The 19,903-nt window shown below is 40.3% G+C and overlaps 2 protein-coding genes and 1 long non-coding RNA gene across 6 annotated transcripts in view; 2 read left to right on the forward strand and 1 right to left on the reverse strand.

The window, feature by feature from the left end:
• Window positions 1-159: 159 nt before the first annotated feature.
• LOC141800871 (ferroportin) lies at window positions 160-4,051 on the forward strand. Its single transcript, XM_074683710.1, is given in 8 exon segments — window positions 160-310; window positions 406-503; window positions 595-754; window positions 1,077-1,192; window positions 1,384-1,510; window positions 1,691-1,951; window positions 2,189-2,878; window positions 3,011-4,051. Coding segments are annotated over 8 exon segments (1,815 nt in total). The 5' UTR covers window positions 160-207; the 3' UTR covers window positions 3,271-4,051.
• On the reverse strand, window positions 1,792-6,546 carry LOC141800873 (uncharacterized). Its single transcript, XR_012599356.1, has 3 exons — window positions 6,377-6,546; window positions 5,454-5,566; window positions 1,792-1,920 (listed from the first exon to the last, which is right to left on the reverse strand). It is a non-coding gene; the product is annotated as an uncharacterized LOC141800873 (long non-coding RNA).
• The window catches only part of rapgef5b (Rap guanine nucleotide exchange factor (GEF) 5b), a 31,987-nt gene continuing 17,920 nt past the window's right edge, over window positions 5,837-19,903 (forward strand). The window contains exons 1-4 of one of the 4 annotated variants that reach the window (XM_074683707.1): window positions 5,837-5,877; window positions 10,358-10,483; window positions 16,333-16,472; window positions 17,154-17,254. In XM_074683707.1, the coding sequence (XP_074539808.1) occupies window positions 10,367-10,483; window positions 16,333-16,472; window positions 17,154-17,254 (358 nt within the window). In that variant the 5' untranslated portion in view covers window positions 5,837-5,877; window positions 10,358-10,366. Of the gene's footprint in view, window positions 5,878-5,922; window positions 5,971-7,643; window positions 7,659-10,064; window positions 10,484-16,332; window positions 16,473-17,153; window positions 17,255-19,903 lie in introns of those variants that run through there. The other 3 variants (XM_074683708.1, XM_074683709.1, XM_074683706.1) reach the window with 3 other exon arrangements.

The raw sequence follows: 19,903 nt of genomic DNA on the forward strand, positions 1-19,903 counted from the left end.
AAAACCTTTCCACGTGTTGATCGTTGCGCCTATTTTCATATTATTTTAACCGCAGTAGTGATGTGTGGCCCACAAGTTTATATGGTAAACAACAAAGTTGCCTAACTTCAAAATCTGGATATTCGTTTCATAGCCTACAGTAATAAAACACGGTGCCAGATGTGTGATAAGTTCAAAAGTTTTTGACCTGTGATTCTTCATCAGGCAATGTCCCAGCGAGCAGATGCCTCCCAGTGTGGCGGAGTTGTGGTTGAGTTTGAGTCAGAATGCATCAAGAATGCCAGAGCAACAAAAGCTAAGAGTATACCAGGTAAATCTAACCTTTCATTCAAATTAGAATCTGTGCAGTGGGTTTGTGGCTTCTTGGATGCACACTTTAAGAATTTTTACATATTTCCTCTAAAGGTTCAGCTCTTATCTACCTCAAGGGTCCCAAGTTTCTCATCTATGTCAGTGGGGCATTGTCAATGTGGGTAAGGATCATTTCCTGCAGAAGTAGATGAGTCTTTGGAACTTAGGTAACTTTAAGGTAAACAACTGTAAACTGGGTGAATTTTGCAAAACAACACATCATAGTGGCTCTTAATTCAACAGGGGGACCGCATGTGGCACTTTGCAATCTCTGTGTTCCTGATTGAGCTGTATGGCCGTAACTTACTGTTGACAGCTGTGTTTGGATTAGTAGTGGCTGGGTCAGTGCTCCTACTTGGAGCTCTGATTGGAGACTGGGTTGATCGTAATCCAAGGAATAAAGGTATGGATGCTATTTTCACACCCATTCAACACTGTTGCATGTAGTTCATCAAAGAGTGATATACATGTCAGTAATTCTAGATCTTGAACCTTGCATTCTGCTGGGTTCCCATCTCTGCAGGTGGTAAATTACATTTTACCCTTGCACTTGGAAATGTGAATGAGTCCATGATTTGATAGCTTAACACCACCAGGACTCATGGCACAAGATACACACGCAGTGATTCATACCTGTGAAGGCTGCCATCACTTTTCATAAAGAATAAATCACCCATGGTCTGAGAGTTTAAGATTGTTTTTTTTCTTTCTGTCTTCCATTTTAGTTGCACATGCATCTCTTTTTGTTCAGAACATCTCAGTGACAATATGTAGCATTGTGCTGATGTTGGTGTTCTTGTATAAGCAAAGGATTGCACAGATCTGGGATGGATGGCTTACTGTGAGTACACGCTACGTATTTAAATGAATACATGTCATGACTGCAAAAAGAGTACTCACCATGATGATTACACAGTAGAGTTATAGCCGCTGTTGTTCCCTCTGTTTTGTGTCCCTTGTTGTCTCTGCGTCTGAGCTTGTGGCTACTCTGTGCTGTCATAGTAACATGTTGCATCACAAAACTTACACAAGGTGGTTTGTTATACGGTGGTGATCATCCTGGCAGATGTGGCAAACCTTGCAAGCACAGCATTGACCATTGCCATTCAGAGGGACTGGATTGTGGTTATTACAGGATACAACCGAGGTCACCTAGCTGGTGAGGAGATGAAGTCTGAGTTTGATGGACATAATGGTTTCTAGTTGTATTCTTTTTATGCTCTACATGCATGAAAAATATTTTAATCTGAAAAATATCTGGCATTTTTCATCTCCTGATCTTGTTGAAAGTCCGCTGGTGGAAGCACATTAACCTCTGTGTCTTTCATCCTGACAAAAGGAATGAATGCGACAATGAGGCGGATTGATCAGGTGACTAACATCCTGGCCCCACTGGCGGTGGGACAGGTCATGACCCTGGCTTCCAATGTAGTTGGCTGTGGCTTCATCCTGGGCTGGAACCTTGTGTCTCTTATTGTGGAGTTCTTCTTCTTGTCCCGGGTGTATCGTATTGTCCCTGCTCTATCTATTAAACCACCCGTGGTGGAGGAGGATCAGCCTCAAGTGTGTCTGCAGAGGATGGAGAGGAGAGGGTCACAAGGTACGATCTCAATGATGCTTTTTTAATGCATTATTACTAAATCCCTCAGTATTTCTCTAATCTAAAGTTTAAATGCATTCAAACATGCTGTAGAGTGAATAAAGCTCAGTTGGCATCAAAATTGGGAATTCTAAAAAAGAAGATTGAACATTAAAGAGAAAGTATAAGCAAAAAAAAACAACTGGTTTGGTCTTTTAAGTTCAATATCTGATGGATGTCGTTCTTCTCTCCCATCAGAAGAAGGTGATGAAGGTGACAAAGCACAACCTCAACCTCTGACAGAAGGTAACTGCAGCACAAGTCTGAACCTTAAAGAAATCACGGATCTGCCTCTATGTTTCCGGAGGTTTCGTTGGCTGGTGAGCACCTGTAAGGATGGCTGGAGGGCCTATTACCGCCAGCCTGTTTTCCTGGCAGGAATGGGGTTGGCTTTCTTATACACAACTGTCCTGGGCTTTGACTGCATCACCACCGGATATGCCTACACTCAGGGCATAAGTGGCTCCCTCCTCAGTCTGCTGATGGGTGTCTCAGCAATCACAGGGCTGATGGGCACTGTGATGTTTACCAGACTGAGGAAGACCTATGGTCTGGTTAACACTGGCATCATCTCAAGCTGCCTCCATCTGGGCTGCTTGCTTCTGTGTGTGTGCTCTGTTTTTGCCCCAGGCAGCCCCATGGATCTTAGCTTGCTAATGCCCCCCATTGCCTCCAACTCCTCTTCTGAGCTCGGAGGGATGGCAAGTCAACGGCAGAAACACACATATCCCCTGCGGGGGGGCAGTAATCAACCTTTGCTACCGGACCGCTCCTCCATCCACTGGACCAACAACACTGTCCTTTTTGACAACGTCCCCTCAGGCACAGCACCAGATTCATACATCTCCATCATTCTGCTGTTCTTGGGTGTCATCACAGCACGCATTGGTAAGTCATCAAAAATCAGTACCCAAAAGGTTTCATCAAGGCTGGATTAAAAGGGATAAATAGATGAAGGGGTCTACTGGTTTGTGTGATGGATGCATGAACTTTTAAACCCTATGGAAATGTATTTTTTAGGTCTCTGGTCCTTCGACCTGACGGTGACCCAGCTTCTGCAGGAGAACATCTGCGAGTCAGAGAGAGGCGTTGTAAATGGAGTGCAAAGCTCGATGAACTACCTGATGGATCTGCTTCACTTCATCATGGTGATATCTGCTCCACAGCCACAGCACTTTGGAATTCTTGTTATCATTTCTGTGTTATTCATCACTACTGGTCACACCATGTACTTCCTGTATGCACACAAAGCCAAGAGAAAACTCAGCCTGGACACATAAGGAGCAGACATGGCACCATATGCATGAGATGCTTAAACCAGCACTGACTCCATTCTGCACCTGTGAAGTGAATGTCTTCCTTTTGTTCCTGCAGCAAACGTATTGCAACACTCCGTTCCCGACTTAGCCATTCATTTCAGCACAACACAGCAAGTGTCTGTCCCACCTCAGTTGCTTTCCCCCTGCAGGGCAATGTGCCAAAGCAGCAAACAACTCAGGTGAAATGGAGTGGGAGACAGGCTCTCCCTTCGTATACACACGTTGAGGTGGCTACAATGAATGCAGCATTGATACCTCCAAGGGAAATGTCCGACTCAAACGCACAACAGGACCCATGGGCATCAGCATACGCCTTTGGAAAACCTTACAAGATTACTACAAGACTTTCATCAAACAAGCCTGTTAACTTAAATAGCTTTTTGAATGGGAGGGTGGATGGAAGGAGAGATTTTTCTAACCCTCACTCAGTAAAAACTGGTTTTGTGGGGAAATCTTTACAGTGATACTTCAGACTGTGAACCACATGAGACAGTACTTCTACAAGTGGCATTGATGTTACTGATCCGTCCACTTGGAAATATTCCAGGATGTCCAAAAAGGAACATAAAGGGAACTCGTTGTTAGATTGTTTGATTAAAGAAAAATCAGAAAGGCAGCCACCCCTTTAAATGGACAAAAGTGAAAGGACAATGTCCTTCCCCTGGTTTGTTTCTCTGTGGATGAATCAAAAAAAAAAAACTTTGCCTTTCTTTTGTGCATGTAAACCTGAAATATGGATTAAGATAACAAAAAACATTAGATCAGAAAATGTACTTTCCAAGGCAAAGTCATTGATTCTAGCAGCTTGTATACATAGTTAAATAAAAATAGTTTTCCAAACTTTCTTACCTTTCAATATAAAGAGTGCTATTAATGGTTTTGTGAAAATTCAAGAAGAAAGCAATCTTTTTTCGTGACATGTTTGAAATCAGTGATAAGCTAAATGTTGATTACAAATGTTGATCACTGCTATCAGCAGTGTTTTATTACACCTCGCCTCTTTCTCGTGTAGTTCTGATGAACTAAACATTACCTTACCTCAGCTAAGAACGAGAACATTGTCGGGTATGACTTGGAGCTTAATCTAAGCTACTGTTTGTTTCATATCTCCTTTGTGTACAGTGGTGATAACATAAAAGTTCAGAAAGTTGTCATTAAAACAGAAACAGATCTCAATATATTTGTATCATTTCCCTGTGGACTTTCCATATTGTATGTTGTCCTAACTTTTTCAGACTTGTAATCATGATAATAAAGATGACTGATAACATGCTTTCTTGTTTTTAGTCTTCCAATAAAAACGAAACAAATAGATAGATAGATAGATAGATAGATAGATAGATAGATAGATAGATAGATAGATAGATAGATTCCAAATGCCAGAAATTAAAATAAAAAAAACTAAAAATCACTTCAAAATCTCATGCATAACCCTGAAACTCCATCAAGCCTTATTTACAGCCTCCTACTTAAATACAGTCGAAAACTTAACCTTGAAAAGATAATGTTGATATTGGAATCATCCCGTCCCTGATCAGTCTGAAAATCTGAAACTAAGACTCAAACTCTAAATTAAATGATTTGTCAATCCATCCAATCTAATCTATCCAAATGTAATGGCTCTTCAAGGCCAGTAGAGGTCAGTGTCATATCGAATCGCTATTTGCTAGTATGGAAAAGCTTTGTGCCTTTCCATGAACCCAAATCCACAGCCGTTACTCATATTGTACCCTAACCTCTTGCTTTTTAAAAACACAGTTGGCATTATTTAGTTTACGGTGATGATAACTATCTCCCACAGGCGAAATATAATGGTATATTGAAAACAATGTGTCCACAAGAAGGTAAAGCTTTAAAAACTGAGGAATGTTGAGTTCCAGATCCAGATTATTTAATCACCTTTGACCATCTCGGTAGTATATTCAACCATACAATATGTGCCACACATCTTTTACTCACCCAGCAACTTCATCTTCATCTTCACTAACATCTTCTGTTATTAGCATTTTCTTGAATTAACATTTGCATTAGGTGATTGTATTGTTACCTTTTATATTTACCTAAATCATATCTTGTGAGCCAGGTCATGACAGGGTATAAAGGTTGTACTGCTTCATTCGCAATCACTCACAGTGTGAAGTTACCTGGGATATGAGTAGAAGCTATGAGCTGACTGGTGAAGGTAACTAGGCAGGAAGAGCTGTAGTGGAGTGGGGGTCTGTTTTACTGAAGAAGGAGAGGCAGTCCAGCAGAAACTCTGTAAGAAAAATATCCAGAGAGAAAATTAATCGGTACAGGTCAACAGTCATTTTAAATTTACCCTGACTACTTTTGTGTAGTAACCCCTATAAATCCCTGATAATGTAAAGAGAAAAAAAAACTTTTTTGATGCACTTATGTCTGAAAATGTTTTTGTCTGCTTTTATAATGAATTATAGTGGTCCCTGCTGCCAGAATCTATGCTGAGTTAGATTCTTTATAACTAGAGGCTTTCCTCCACAGATAGAGATGGATAGGTTTTATTGAGGAGCCCAAGCTTTGAAGATACTTTGGCAAGTCCACAGAGAGGTGAAATGACATCGACAACAGCATATGCAGCTGATGTATAGTATAGTAAATTATAATGCTTTTCATAATAGATAAAGTTTGGGGACTTGAACCGTGAGTATGTTTTGTTTCTTGGTGTAATACTCATGATGACACAACCCACTCGTTCACGACCACACTGTCCACACACATATACAAGACGGAGGCTCCGACTCTAATATTAGTTGTGCTTACTGGGATTGTAATGTATCACTACAGGGATACAGTGCGGAGGTATGAGTTTCTAGAGTAAGACAAAAATAAATTGTCCTAAATGTTATTTTCAATTCGTCTCTATCTACAGTTGGTTGGTTTAGCAAGCTAACAAGAGCAACCTCCGAGAAAGGTAACAACACACGTCAGCTAGCTTCAACGTAGCCGTTACAAAAAACGAACAATGCTAACGTAACAGGTATCCTACATGCGTACCACAAGGCAAATGGACAAGAGCAAGTTTGAAATGTGTCCTGACACGACTTACCGTACTATCGACTACTGAGATACTCAGTTTTTCGTATTCTGGAGCTTGAGAAGTGGAAATTGTTGTGAAATTGCGTTAATTTTTTGATGGGACAAACTACTACACGCCAGGAGTGGTGAATCTTCAGTGGACTTTACGACGGTTTGGTTGTAGAGATATTATCGTGTTGCTCGAATGAAAGCTATGTACGGAAGCCCATTTCTGCCAGCGCAAAAAAGAAGGGGGTTGTTGTAAAACGTTATAATGATTTAGGATCTCATTACATTTTATAAGTATGACTTGGTGTCTGATGAGATACTGACATACTATTTTTTAAATATAAGATAAGCTATTATTATATAAAAAAAAAAAAGTCATAATCATGAGATGAAATGTCTCTCCAGTCTGGCTCCACTTAGTCACAGCACTGGATCAGATAGGTTAAAAATCTAACACTGCGTACCCACCGAAAGCGTTGAGAGGGAATGTATTCGCGCGTCAAGTGAAATCGCACGCTAGACGCTCGAGTTTTGACACTGGTACAAATATGCAAAAAAAACCCGCCTGGATACCAACTACAGGCGCTCCATTCCAACTACAGAACGCCTGTCCATCGGTGACGATCTCAACGCTGATAGGCTGTCCCGGCGCGTCAAGACACTCGCTCGAAAAGTTCAATTATTTCAACTGGAGCGTCAAGCTTTGAGCGGTGAGCAGCGAGCGTTTTTCGCTGGAAACGCTTCCGCTTGAACGTTGCCTTCGCCGCTCTGTGCTCACCCCGAAGCGCAGCGTCAATTCGCGGTTTTAAATTGACTGTGTATGTAATATCAACGTGCGAAAAATTTGCGACGCTTTTGGTGGGTACACACTGTAAGTGTCACGCTGCATCAGCTCTGTTTCACACAGCAGATACATGCCTGCTAAATTTGCTGGATGCATAGCTGTGGAGCATTAATTTTCAAAAAGCAGGAAGTTGTGCACAGAAACTACCTCAAAATACCTGACAGCTTTAGAACTGACCGTGTCAAAACCAGATTGTATTTAGCTTGACTTCCTCAAATTAAGATAATGAGCACAGCCAGGCCAGGAATCAACAGGTTTGATGTTTTATAGCCCATAATAAATGGAGTGGATCTCATCGGTGGAGTGGGAATCATGGGAATTCTTCAATCTCATGACTCTTGCTGTCTGGAGGTCCTGCGAGGTGATGGACTGAACACCCAGCTGTGATGAGCTGAAAGATGAGAGAGTATGCAGTCAACACGCGGCGGGCGGGGCTGGACACATCTGGTGTTTTCCTGGCGTAAGTCATCAGTATGAGACACTGAGTCATAATGATGAGATTTATGTTTAATCATGATAAAGAAAATTCATTATTATGACATGGCATCTCATTATTATGATTCACCAAAAAAATATTTTGATTCATTTTTTATTTGTTTTGTTTTTGTTTTACTGACAGAAATGGGCTTCCATATCCCCCCCATTGTAACATCAGTTATCAGCTAGCTTTAAGTATTATGCAAATCTTATTTCAGCATTTTTGTCTAGTTCTGCAATAGAGTAGGTAAGAAATCATACAGTATTTAAAACAAGTTATTTGAAAGGCACCCCTTTTACGTAGACATAGAAACTATCACAAGGACATGCAAGCACTGCAGGGTAAACCAATTTGCATTCACGCACACTAGTCAAACTTACTGTCTACCCAACTTATATTGCACTGCCTTCCATAATTAGAGTTAATTATTTTTCTTGGTCTTGAGTTGCTGAATTGACCTGCCGCAAAGATTGTAGTAGATTGGTGTAAACACCCATCTTACCTAGTATGAGGGGATACTTAGTTCCTGTGTCTCTGGCTATTTTGGCCTGAAAAGAAGTCTTCCAGGAGTAAAATAAGTCTTTACACCATGAGGTGGTGTCATTGTTTTTGTTATTTGGTATTTTTATTTTTATTTTCATGAAATTGTGCAGAGTTAAAAGGGATATACTGTAACAAGTTCACCAGTATTTCATCACTTGCCCGCTCTTATGCAGGTCTATAGGCAGACTGTAACTGTGTACCTCCTTTGGTTGTCATGGCAGTCCCTGGTTAGAGATAGAGCAAGCATGCTATCAAGTCTATCTTAAGGCATTCTCACTTTGCAATTCATTTACTTTAGAAACTGGGTCAGTGTGGTAACACATTCAAGCTCGAGTTGTCCTCCTGGCTTTGTATTCACTAAGGAGTGTTCACAAAGAAGGAGCAGGAAGGAAGAAGAGGTTGTTTTTAGATACTCAAGGCCAATGATTTCCTTACTTTCCTTCCTGTAGTGAAATGGTAAGGAATGCTATAGGCTATGACTAAATGATGGTAAATCACAAATGATGAGTGATGAAGGACTAAGTTGATATTCTTGTGTAGATGTATGGTTCACTGTGTCTTCTTATTCCAGGTCTTCTTACCAAGTTAATTCTTGAGGAAAGGGAGCTCTGTGTTTTTATCAGTTTCAACCTCACATGAAAGAGAAAAAAAAAGAAGCTAAAGAAGACACAAGGACCTTTTCTCATTCTGCAATGTGCTTCATCAGCAGTTTAGAGCGACACTGCAATTGAGTGGCTTTGCGAGGACCCAGTCAAGCATCACAGTGCTGACAAAGGAGAAAAAAGATATAACGCTAATAGATTAAGTGTTCATAGAGAGAATTAATGTCCTTCCGTTACCTAGGTAGGATCACACAGATCCCTCTAAAGCTGCTCCAAGCAACTAACAAGCTTCCTTTTATTTGCAAGTGCCTGACAAGTGGGCCATTTTTATTAAAACAGACAGTTTGTCAGCATAGACCACACGGTACCACAGAACTGAGACTGCAGAGCAAAACAGCTCTATGGAAGTACTAATAAAAAGACACTGCAGGGTCTTTTAATGGAGAATACTTTGAAAAAGTTAAGGCGAAAGCCAAGGCTATTTTAAAATTCTCTTATCTCTTTACTTTGTTAAAAATGTACTATTGATACATTAATGATAAAATCTGTGATTTTTTTTCATTAACATCAACAACAAATCTTTAACTGATTTAATCATGAATGTTTTTTAAAACTTTTTTGATTGCAGCATGTCTGATGTAAATCTGAAGGCTTTTGAAACTTATTTTTTAGAGGGGTTATATCATTGCATTTGTTTTTTATGGAAGACTTTGTTCCACACATTTTGATACATGTTGGTTAACAGTTTGGTCAAATGAATTACTTAAAAAAAAAAGTCTTCCTGAGTTTTTGTTTAGATCTACATTAACATGTTTCTCTCATCCCTTTGCCCCCTTTTTAATGTTGTGTACTTCTCAAATTACTGGGACATTTATACTTTAAGTTGAGAAGCTGCTTCTGGGTGACATTTGTCTTGATCAGTTTCTTTTTTGCAATGTGACAGAGAGTACAGCAGTTAAGAGTTTGTGCTTGAATGACCTCAAACCTGCACGTACTCACACACAGTACTCCTCCACCCTAACAAGTGTCTGACCTTCCAGTGTAACACACCCTGCCCAGTCCTGGATGTGGACTCTCTCCTTCTTTCGGGAGATTTTGAAACTTCCTTTTTTGGGACTGTTTGGCTCACCAGATGTTTCCTGAACACGCTGTGTCCCTAACTCTCTCCCCTCCTCAGCGGTGAAAGGCAAGGGATGACGAAGAGAGGGAATCTGTCATTCACTCTCAAAGCCGAGCACAGAGGGATACCTGGATTCAAACTAAAGAAGACTTCTTTGCGTGTGTCTCTGCAGAGCTGACCGAGGCATTGGGGACTGGGACTTACTTTGGCTGCAGTAACAGAGGACATTCTAACTCACCTGAGCAGCATACACAGAAACACACTCTGTTCTAGACACTTTTTTGAGCTCTTACCTTCTCTCACAGTTTTTTTAAGAGTAGTGAGAACTCACTCACAGTAATCTTTTTGCTGTTAATCGGACAATGTCGTGGGATTGTGGTTTGAGGTACATGTTCTCTGTGCCCCCTGCGCTGCAGCAAGGGAGCATGTGCATCCTGCATGACAAGGAGGACCTGTCCAGGCTGGAGATGGTCCAGAGACTAGCCAAGGATGGCTGCCGCTTTTTGCAGAACCAGAGCAAGGGCCTAGAGAGGACAAGTGAAGTAAGATGCAAAACACAGACACTCCCATGCAGCCAGAAATTTGTTCCTTAACATTTTGGAAGTTGTCTTTTTCTTTCTTTCTTTCTTTCTTTCTTTCTTTCTTTCTTTCTTTCTTTCTTTCTTTCTTTCTTTCTTTCTTTCTTTCTTTCTTCCATCAGTGTATGGGTACAGAGTTGGGTCCTTTGTGTGAAGTGCTACATTCTGAAATGTGTTACATGTGCAGATATTTCTGTCCTGTCGAAGCTGCTTATCAGGTAGTCCTCTTCCTGTCATCATTAACCTTACTTAGTGAGCTCACTGTATCACATTTCTGGTACAAAAAAGTGAATATATTGTTTAATTTGTGCTAGGTTGTGGTACTACATGCTATAGTTCTGTGACTTATGTTTTTAGTGTTATATCATTCTTCTTAAAGAGTTTTATTCTTTAAAGTTTTTCTAACTTGTTCCTTTTTACAGTATTCCTTGCGTTTGATAGTGTCTCTGTTTTCTCTAAAGATAGACTTTGTAATTTAGATTCTGTAAATCAAAATGGATAAACTGATGAATAAGAATACAGAGAAAGAGAAAAAGGATTTAGCTTTATCATGGTGTACTGATGGTACACTGTGAAGTGAAGTGCATCCATATGCATAAAAAATAACTTTGGAAATGTGCTGCTTTCATAGATTTTATACAGCCAGCTCTTCTTTTTTTTTTTTTTTTTACCAAATACCACCGCAAAACTGTAAGAATAAAGGTAAACACTGTCAGTGTTATCACCATCTGTTTTGAAATTAAGTCTGTGTGCATTTTCTATTTATTTAGAGCAGTAAGCAGAAATTCAATCAAAGAGAAAGAAAAAAAGTCAAGAAGCTGATGAAAAACATCAAGACAGAACTGCCTATTAAAATATCTCACATGGAAGAACGGTCTCACAGGTTAGATAAACAACTGATTTGAAAACCATCTTTCTCCCAAATTATTTGTATCTTTAAGCAGTATTTACAAACTGAATAAAGAAAGAAAACCTATCTCAAGGTAATGTGCGTTCAGTTTCAGTTCAGGACACTGCACTCAAAAAAAGTGGATGACATCATCTGCTATTGGGTTTTGTGGGAGAAGTCTGATTGGCTGACCTCTTGGTGGGCTCAGTGTCTCTCTTCCTGCCAGCTGTATCTGCACGCTGAACTGTCAGACAATAGTAGGAAAGGTTGACGCAAGTGGTCGGAGCACCATGCCAAGACATTGTACAGTTCAGGGTGGATTCCAGTGCTTCAGGTCTCTGACCTTTTTCCACAAACACAAGTATAAGTGATATCTCCTTATCAGAGCTGCTTTTCAATGTGACGACCTTTCATGTGCACCAAACAAATGCCGTGGGTGTGCAACCAAATGTTGGAGCTGCACAATACAACAATGGTTATACTTTGGTTGTTTTGAACATGCCAACGTGCAAAGTATCCCATATTTTTAATTTGAAGAACAAGTGTACACTAATGGCAGATACATATGTGTATGAATTATGTAATCCGAGCGATAATGGTTAGATATGCCAATGTCATCCTAATACTTGACATTATCTAAAAATGCAAAGATTATACAGGATTATCCAGAAGTGTTTCGAGATGATGGCATGGTTTTAGAGTAATCCAATGATGCGACAATGCATGTACTGTGTAACATGTGACTCATGTAAATGCCTGAGACCGGACATAAAAGGGCTTAGAGATCTGTTAAACCCCAGCTGGTAGAATCAGGGATGCTTAATATTCAGTTTGTGTGACGTTCATGTGAAAATGTGTATGAAATGGTTGTGCAGAAAAATATCAAATGTTATGCAATGTCCATCTTTCGATCTGAGCATGTATCTGGGTCTTTTCCTGTGGTAGTTAGAGACATTTATAATTAATTTAGCAGAGAAAAATCACAAGTTTTTAATGATGAAGCAGAGTTTTGTGTTTGAAACCTTTCCTTACATATCTGATTAGAAGTCAGAGCTGCTCTTCTCATAAAATGTATGAATGCAAAAAAACATTTACATATTATGCACATGATCTTGTTTCCAGTATATTTACAGAACTTGAAGAGAAGCTGGATCTAATTGCAGCCTGGGATAATGAACTGCTTCTGCATCAAAGTGTTTTTTTTTTTTCAATTTTTTCTTTGAAAACAACATTGATGTATTTATTCTTCTCTGCATGGTCTGTGGAATGTGGTTCACGTCAGCCTGCTGTCAGGTCTGACACCGTCCAGGTTTCATAGCACGCATGCCAGAGCTGCTGCAGCAGCAAAGACAAATGTAGGCAGAAAGCTTGTGAAGCTCCAGTTTAAAAACTGCTTTGAGACCCCTGAAAGAGTAATTATTTGGTGGTACATGACTTTATCTGATGTGGAAAAGTTGTGTTTCTTCTCCACTGGCTGATGGTGCCTATGTATTCTCTGAGTTTAGGTCACCTCCAGTCTAGTAAAGCAACAGCTCTGTCCAAGCACTGTGACTCATTACAGAAATCCACTCTTGGGGCTTGGTTGTGTTTTTGTTTTGGTACGAAGATAACCACAAAGCCCAATTTGCACAGAGTATGGGACTGCAGCAACAGCAGCTAAAGCAGGATCAATAATTCATTGTGAGGAAAGGTTTGTTTGCTGTTTGACCTGCCTGGTAGCAGAGCACTGAGACGCTCTGTTAATTAAAGCTCTGCATTCAACCTGCTCTGCTGTCAGCCGTAGAAAGACAAAATCATTTTCCTTTTTTTAGATAAGCACACAGGGTTTGCGTCATGTGTTCACGTAGATAGAACCACCAATTTATTTTTCCTGAGAATCAGGAAGCTAATCAGTGCAGCTTTCCTTTCTGGGAATTTTCTAGCTCTGTGCTTTACCTCATCTGAGAGAGGAAGCCTGGCAGTAGAAATCAAGCTAGATAAACCTGGTTCATTTTTTAGAATTGTTTCTTTCTCCTTTGTTCACACTTTTATTCAAAACATCTTGTAGAATATATAACTGATGTTTTCTATCATATAAATATTTTAATCTGATTTTAATCTCTGTCTGTCAAGATGAAGGATTAAAAACTCTATTATTATGTAAAAACAAAAAGTTGACAAAGTTTTGCTCTGAGTCATGAATCCCAGCACTGGATGATTTGCCAGCAGACATTACCATGAATGGTCCTTTCTGCTGGTTTGAAAACATTGCAGCTCTTAAAGATTGTGACTGTGTCTAATGTTACAACAATGCTGAAAATCTGGCACTCCCAATGCTGGATATAATTTTGTGTGCATATTGTTTAAGTGATGAAACGTTCATTTTTGTGTGAGTTGTTTATCCACAGAAAACTTGTTTGTGTATGCATGTCCACAGATCCTAGATAAGCATTAATGTGCCAGGAAGTCATGCTTAACTGAAGGGTCCTGGATGCTTTCTGCAAGAGGCAATTAGGGCAGAGAAAACTGCAACCACTTCCAGTCTGTCTGCCTGGCTAATTGCATGCACAGAGGCTTGTGTTGCATTGACTGATGGCTGAGGAGCAGGGAGGGGGGAAATGGGGGGCCTGATGTAGGATGCATGTGCGTGCACTATACAGTGAACTCCTCATTAGGACCAATATCTCTGATCCAGACCCTCTTTGTTAGACAGCTACCAGCAATCTTTGTATTTCAGAGATGCTGCAACCAGCTGTTTCTGTTAAACAAATAGAGTTAAAAAAATGTTTAGTTTTAGATAAAGCATTGAAAGATCATGAACAAAGTGATATCCATCAAACTACAGCTGTCAGTAGCCAGAAAACTGAATGTTAAAATTCTAGTCTCTTGTGGAAGTAAAAAGGAGTGAACATGCTTTTTATTCCAGTTTACATTTGTATATGATGCAACCTATCTCAACAGGCTCACATTGAGATAGGTTGCTTTTTCAGTTTTTAACCCCTAATTGCCTGTTCTTACAAATTTGTGACATACCCTGTCAGACCATGAAGCAGCTGAAATGACCTTTGTATCTCACTATTAGCTCTTGATTCATATTCTTCACATACTAGAGATCTTATCAGATCTACTATGTCACAATATGTATTATATAAACAATATAACTTAGTTATAACTATTGTTTATACTATACTCAAATTAACAATCTCCACTTTACTTAACATCTGTAAGAATTCAAAAACACATAAAACAATCAATTTTTATTAGTGCTGGGCAAGTTAACGCGTTATTTTCGTGTTAACCCCTCAATCTATTAACGCCGTTGAATATATTATCGCACATTAGTGCATGTTGCTCACATGCTTTTATTTTGTAAATGTCTGTTGCTGACTGGAAGTGAAATTGGCGGAAAAACACGATGAGTAACCAAAACAAGCATGGAGAAGAGGGGCAACGCCACAGAACTTCAAGGCGCTCGCCGGCGCCGCTTAGTGAATCAGTCCGCGCGGGGCGTGCCACATATAAACAAACGCAGGTAGTCTGCCAGGGCGAAGAGACACGATGAGAACTAGAGCCTTATTTAGAGGTGTTTTTGTGTGAAAGTAACGCGCTGAAAATTCTCTAAATAAAGCGTGAATGCAGACCGATATCAGATTTTTTCGGTGGGAGTCCGTTTATTTGTGTTTTTGGTCAAGTAAAAAACGGCCCCGTCTGAGTGCAGAGGAAACCGGCAGAGGAGCAAGGAGGGGGTGTTTGGTGTGAGCACCCTGGGCTTCTGCTGCACGAAAACACTGCTGTAGGGGTAATTTCTGCCCTAAACCTTGTGATAGGACCCAACTTGTTCCATCCCGGAGTATCACTTTAATGCCCTGGCAGTGGCAATAAGCTTTAATTTTGTATTTGCATTTTGTAAATTTGATTTTCACTAAATATGTGATTTAACAATTACTGTATAACAAGTACTGATTTAGTGTTTGCATGACAGATGTTATGGCACTTTCACAATGCGATTAATTATGATTAATCAGGGAAATCATGCGATTAATTACAATTAAAACCTTTAATCGTTGCCCAGCCCTAATTTTTATATTTGTTAATTAATTCCAGTGTAAAGGGGTTAACTGCAGATTAATCAAAAAGAAAATTGTTTGAATATTATTCAAAGGACTGCTAACAATTTTATGCTACGGTTAAAGTGCAAATATTTGCACACAGTTTATTATTTCTATTCTTATTTTTCTAGTTGACTTAGACCTAAATAGCATTTTAAGGATATCACCTGGACCTGTGGAACAATGCCACAGGCAATGTATGTCAAAATCTTTAACATTAGGCTGAAAAAAAACTTAAAGAATAGAATGATTAAAAAAAAACCTTTTGAAGCCTTTGTCCTGTTTTTGATTGCTTTACCAAATCAAAGCATTTGGAGAGTTTTTGTCAGCACAGTGAAGTTTTAAAGCACTTGATAGATTTAAACTCTTTCTCTGAGTATTAGATTTATGACATTTAGTGACAGTGTTTTCCAGAAAGAGAAAGTAAAACACACTGTTTGCTAGCCTTTTAAAATAATATGAGTCATGCTGGTTATAAAAAAAATGATTTATAATGTAAGTTAAGGTCTGAACCACTAAACCATTGCTGTTCAGAATAAAACCTTAACATGACAGCTGAAAACAGGCAGTCTCTAGACACCACCCATAATTTAATAGGCTCTACTTAGAAATCCGTAATTAAAATTCGTGTGAGTCTTTTATGTAAATCCCTGAATGGGCTTCACCGATAAGGGCTGAATAATGATATATGGAAATTCACCTTCATTTACAGTGCCGGCTCTGGACCGAGTATTATGATGGAAATCAGCGGTGATTTGTGTGAGTGAGAGGCAGAGAATTCAGGGGAATCTCCTTGGTGATAACACTCCCCCCTCCTCTTTTCTCTCTCCCTCCAGCCACACAGTGACGAGGCAGTCCGTGTGTGTGTAAGGGAGAGGGGCCACAACGTGCTGGTTCTCCAGAGAGTGTCGTCACAGCAGCCAGCCCCTTCTGCAACGTCGAGGGGAGGGGGCAGAGAGGAGGCGAGGAATGGGAGGTAAGCTTCTCCACTCCCCCTCCTTCCTAGATTCTCTCCCTCCCTCACTATCTGTGTCACTCCCTGAGCACTCTCCCTCTCATCATTCTCCTTCCCTTCTCTCTGGATCACACACTCACTCACACATGCTTGCATCACAACTCCCAGCACATCAATGACTGCATTCAACACATATAAGTGATGAGCATGGGTCTGTGAGGCTGCAGGCTGCATCTCATTCAGGAGCTTTCCCAGCTGTGAGCGAACCAGGGAAACCTCAGCAGGCTTGAGGGGTTGTCAGCAGTGGACTTGAGGCTGTGGCAGTGGCAGGTGGACGCATGGATAGGTGAAGAGGGCATGCAGCTGTAACCACAGCAACGGTGACCCGTGTGGAAAGGCACAGGGACTGTCCAAAAGGATGGGATCTCGACCGCATCCTCCAAACCTGCGGCAGGAGGAAAGCAGGCTGCTGCACGCCGCTCTGGTGGAGCAGGAGGAGGATGAGGACGATGAGGAGGGCTCTGAGGAGAGCAGCAGTGACAGCACCAGCCGGGCAGAGGGGATGACCATGCCCACCTTTGACGTCCCTTACTTTCGCTACATAGATGATGAGGGAACTGAGGGAGAGGAGGAATGGAGCAGCAGTCGCTCTCTGTCCTCTATAGAGGAGGACTCGTCCACTGACTCTGTTGTGTCCGACAGGTACGTGGTGGTATCAGGGACCCCTGAGAAGATCCTGGAGCACCTGCTGAGTGACCTGACGCTGGATGAGGAGCATGGGACGACACAGGGCAAAGATTCAGGTTAGTACGCTTGTTACTATGTCTCAAGAAACACCTTTCTCATAGGCTGTCAGAGTTTAAGTGAACATTTTTGTCTTTCAAAAAGCCTATAAAAAGAAAATCAAACTTGTCAACTTTATAACTAATTGATTACAAAGATGGGTTTTCTTATAGATTAAAAAGAGAATAAGAAACTCCCTTTACTTTAAATATCCCTGTCCCCTCCCACCCCTGTCTCTCACACAGAGAAGCTGGGACATTAGCCCCCTCTGGGCAACATTACCGAGCTAATCATGTGATATCATTCCCAGAATGCCTCTAAGTTGGAGCCTGTTCATTTAAAAGCCCCTGACAGAGATAAATGCCGCTCATATCTTATGAGTGATGCCGTAGCGGACTACGTGACACACAGTCCAGCCTCCCAGCGACGACAAATCAACACATTTCCTCTCATCCCAGCAGGTACATGATAATGTGACACTGTTGCCAAGGCAGAGGAGACTGTGATTGAGCTGAAAAGCTGGTTCAATCGCAGATGATAATTGCGAGCAGTGGCTCAGTCACTCAAACAGAGGAGGATTACAAGAGAGCACAGTTTGCGTTACACCGGTTAGCAGAGAAAGGGAAAACAAGGAAATGCTAATTCTCCCTTGGAGACTTCAGTGGTCACACATCATCTCTCTTGGAGATGGAGGCAGGCTTAACCCCGTACCAGAGATCATTACTCATTTTGATGAGGAAGTGAATGAAATTGATCTAAATGTCCTCTCTGGAGACATGCCTGGCATTTTAAAACGATGCATTTTACATGTAAAGGAGAGAAATCTGTCATGTCGAACTGCTTATTTTATTGCCAGATCTGAGTAGTAATATTGATGTCAGGTGAAATATGGAGGCATTCCTTCATTCCTCTATAAACTCATCTATGTTTTACCATCTAGCTCATGTTCTATTTTTATTCTATTTTATTTTTTAGCTCTAATTGCAATTAGTGTTTTTAAGTTAACCTCTATTGGGAGCTGAAGACCTGAGCGTGAGCTGTATTTAGGGTCAAAGAGCCACAGACCTGAAGAGGAGACAGACTGACCCAAGTCCTGAGCAGCCATTGATCAGCACTCAGTGATGTTTAATGGTTGGACTCCTGCTGGCCTTGCCTCTCTCTATGTGGCTGCTAAACCTCCTCATGCTCGGATGCTACTGCTAAGTGTGCCCTTGGAGGTTCAGCTCAGCTCATGACAGCATGAGATCCTTGATTTCTTTAGAAAGAGATTTATTAGAGCATTGGCCTGGCTGCTGTGTTCAGTCATTCACTCAAGGAAGGCTCAGAGGGAGATTGTTCAGCTACATGACAGATGATCGCAGCAGATTATGCAGGTTATTGATGTTGGGTTTATGACTTACAAGCAGCACAGCACATTAGCAAAGCCAGTTTCATCTCATCATTGGCTTCTTTTTTTTTACTCAATACACAATATTAAGAATGCAGAGAAGCTTTCTGTGTTTCTGCTAGAGATGGCACTTTTCTGGAAGCACCACAGGCATGTTAGAGGCAAAGCTAAACGAACCACTGCAGTCAACGAAACTGAGAGCGGAGATCTCTGATATGCTGTTTTCTTTCTGTGAGCATTTTATAGGCAGGACTCACAAGTGTTTGCAGTTGTTACCAAAACATGCATTAAAAAAAAATTATTTATCTCTCAAGGATTTCCCAGTTCTTTTAAAACGCACAGTGCTGAACTTTTTTCTGGAGTAAAATAAAAACATCAAATCAAATCAAATAAGCTGATATTTATTTTCAGCTCTAACCCAGACTGTCATGATAGCTTTAGGTTTTTGCACAGTAGAAGTTGTCTTGTGATGATAAGTGGACCAATAAGTGACACATTAACATTCTGTTTGCAAAGGCTGCATTGATCAATTTTACGAGTTCTTATTGGAATGCAAAAAAGATTGGCAGGTTGAATGACAGGACGATAGATTGACGAGCTGGATCGATGGATCCATTCTTCATTACCTCCGAAAGGAAACAGAATATGTTTTGCTTAAGTGCCTGAAAGCAGAGGCCTTCATACACAGTCAGGTAGCAAAAAAACGTTTTAACTAAACAGAATTAGAATTACATTTTTTTATCAAAGTTATCTTTAATTCTAATTCTGTCTAGTTAATTTTTTTTTACGATATCTTGAAATGTAATAACAGATATCTAAAATTAATTTGCAGATATCCGTTATTCCCATTTTGTTTAACCGAAATGACGTAGGAGATATCTTGAATGACAAACCACATACATATGAATGGCGAAAAGTAACGTTTTTTGCCTAGTCAAAATGGTGTTGTAGAGGGATGCACGATATTATCAGCACAATATCGGTATCTGCTGATAAAAGCTTAAAAACACGTTTATCGGTATCAACAGATATGAAAACTTCTGCCGATAGGCACAGCCAATAAGGTGCTATTCAGTTAGGATTATTATTATTTTCCATCTGAAAAATAAGCTCCTTAAATAAAATGTAGCACTTCATTTATTTGCTCTAGAAAAATCAAATGCAACTTGGTTATGTTTAAAAATGCATTGTACATTTAAAGTTCATGTGATCTAAAGAAATTATTTTTCTGTATTTCAATACTGAATGTCTTGAGTATGAAAAAATAATACATTTCTTATTT

Source organism: Halichoeres trimaculatus, unplaced genomic scaffold, assembly GCF_033239565.1.
Source record: "Halichoeres trimaculatus isolate MK-OKI-2021-1 unplaced genomic scaffold, fHalTri1.1 fHalTri1_scaffold_12, whole genome shotgun sequence".
NCBI lineage: Eukaryota > Metazoa > Chordata > Actinopteri > Labriformes > Labridae > Halichoeres > Halichoeres trimaculatus.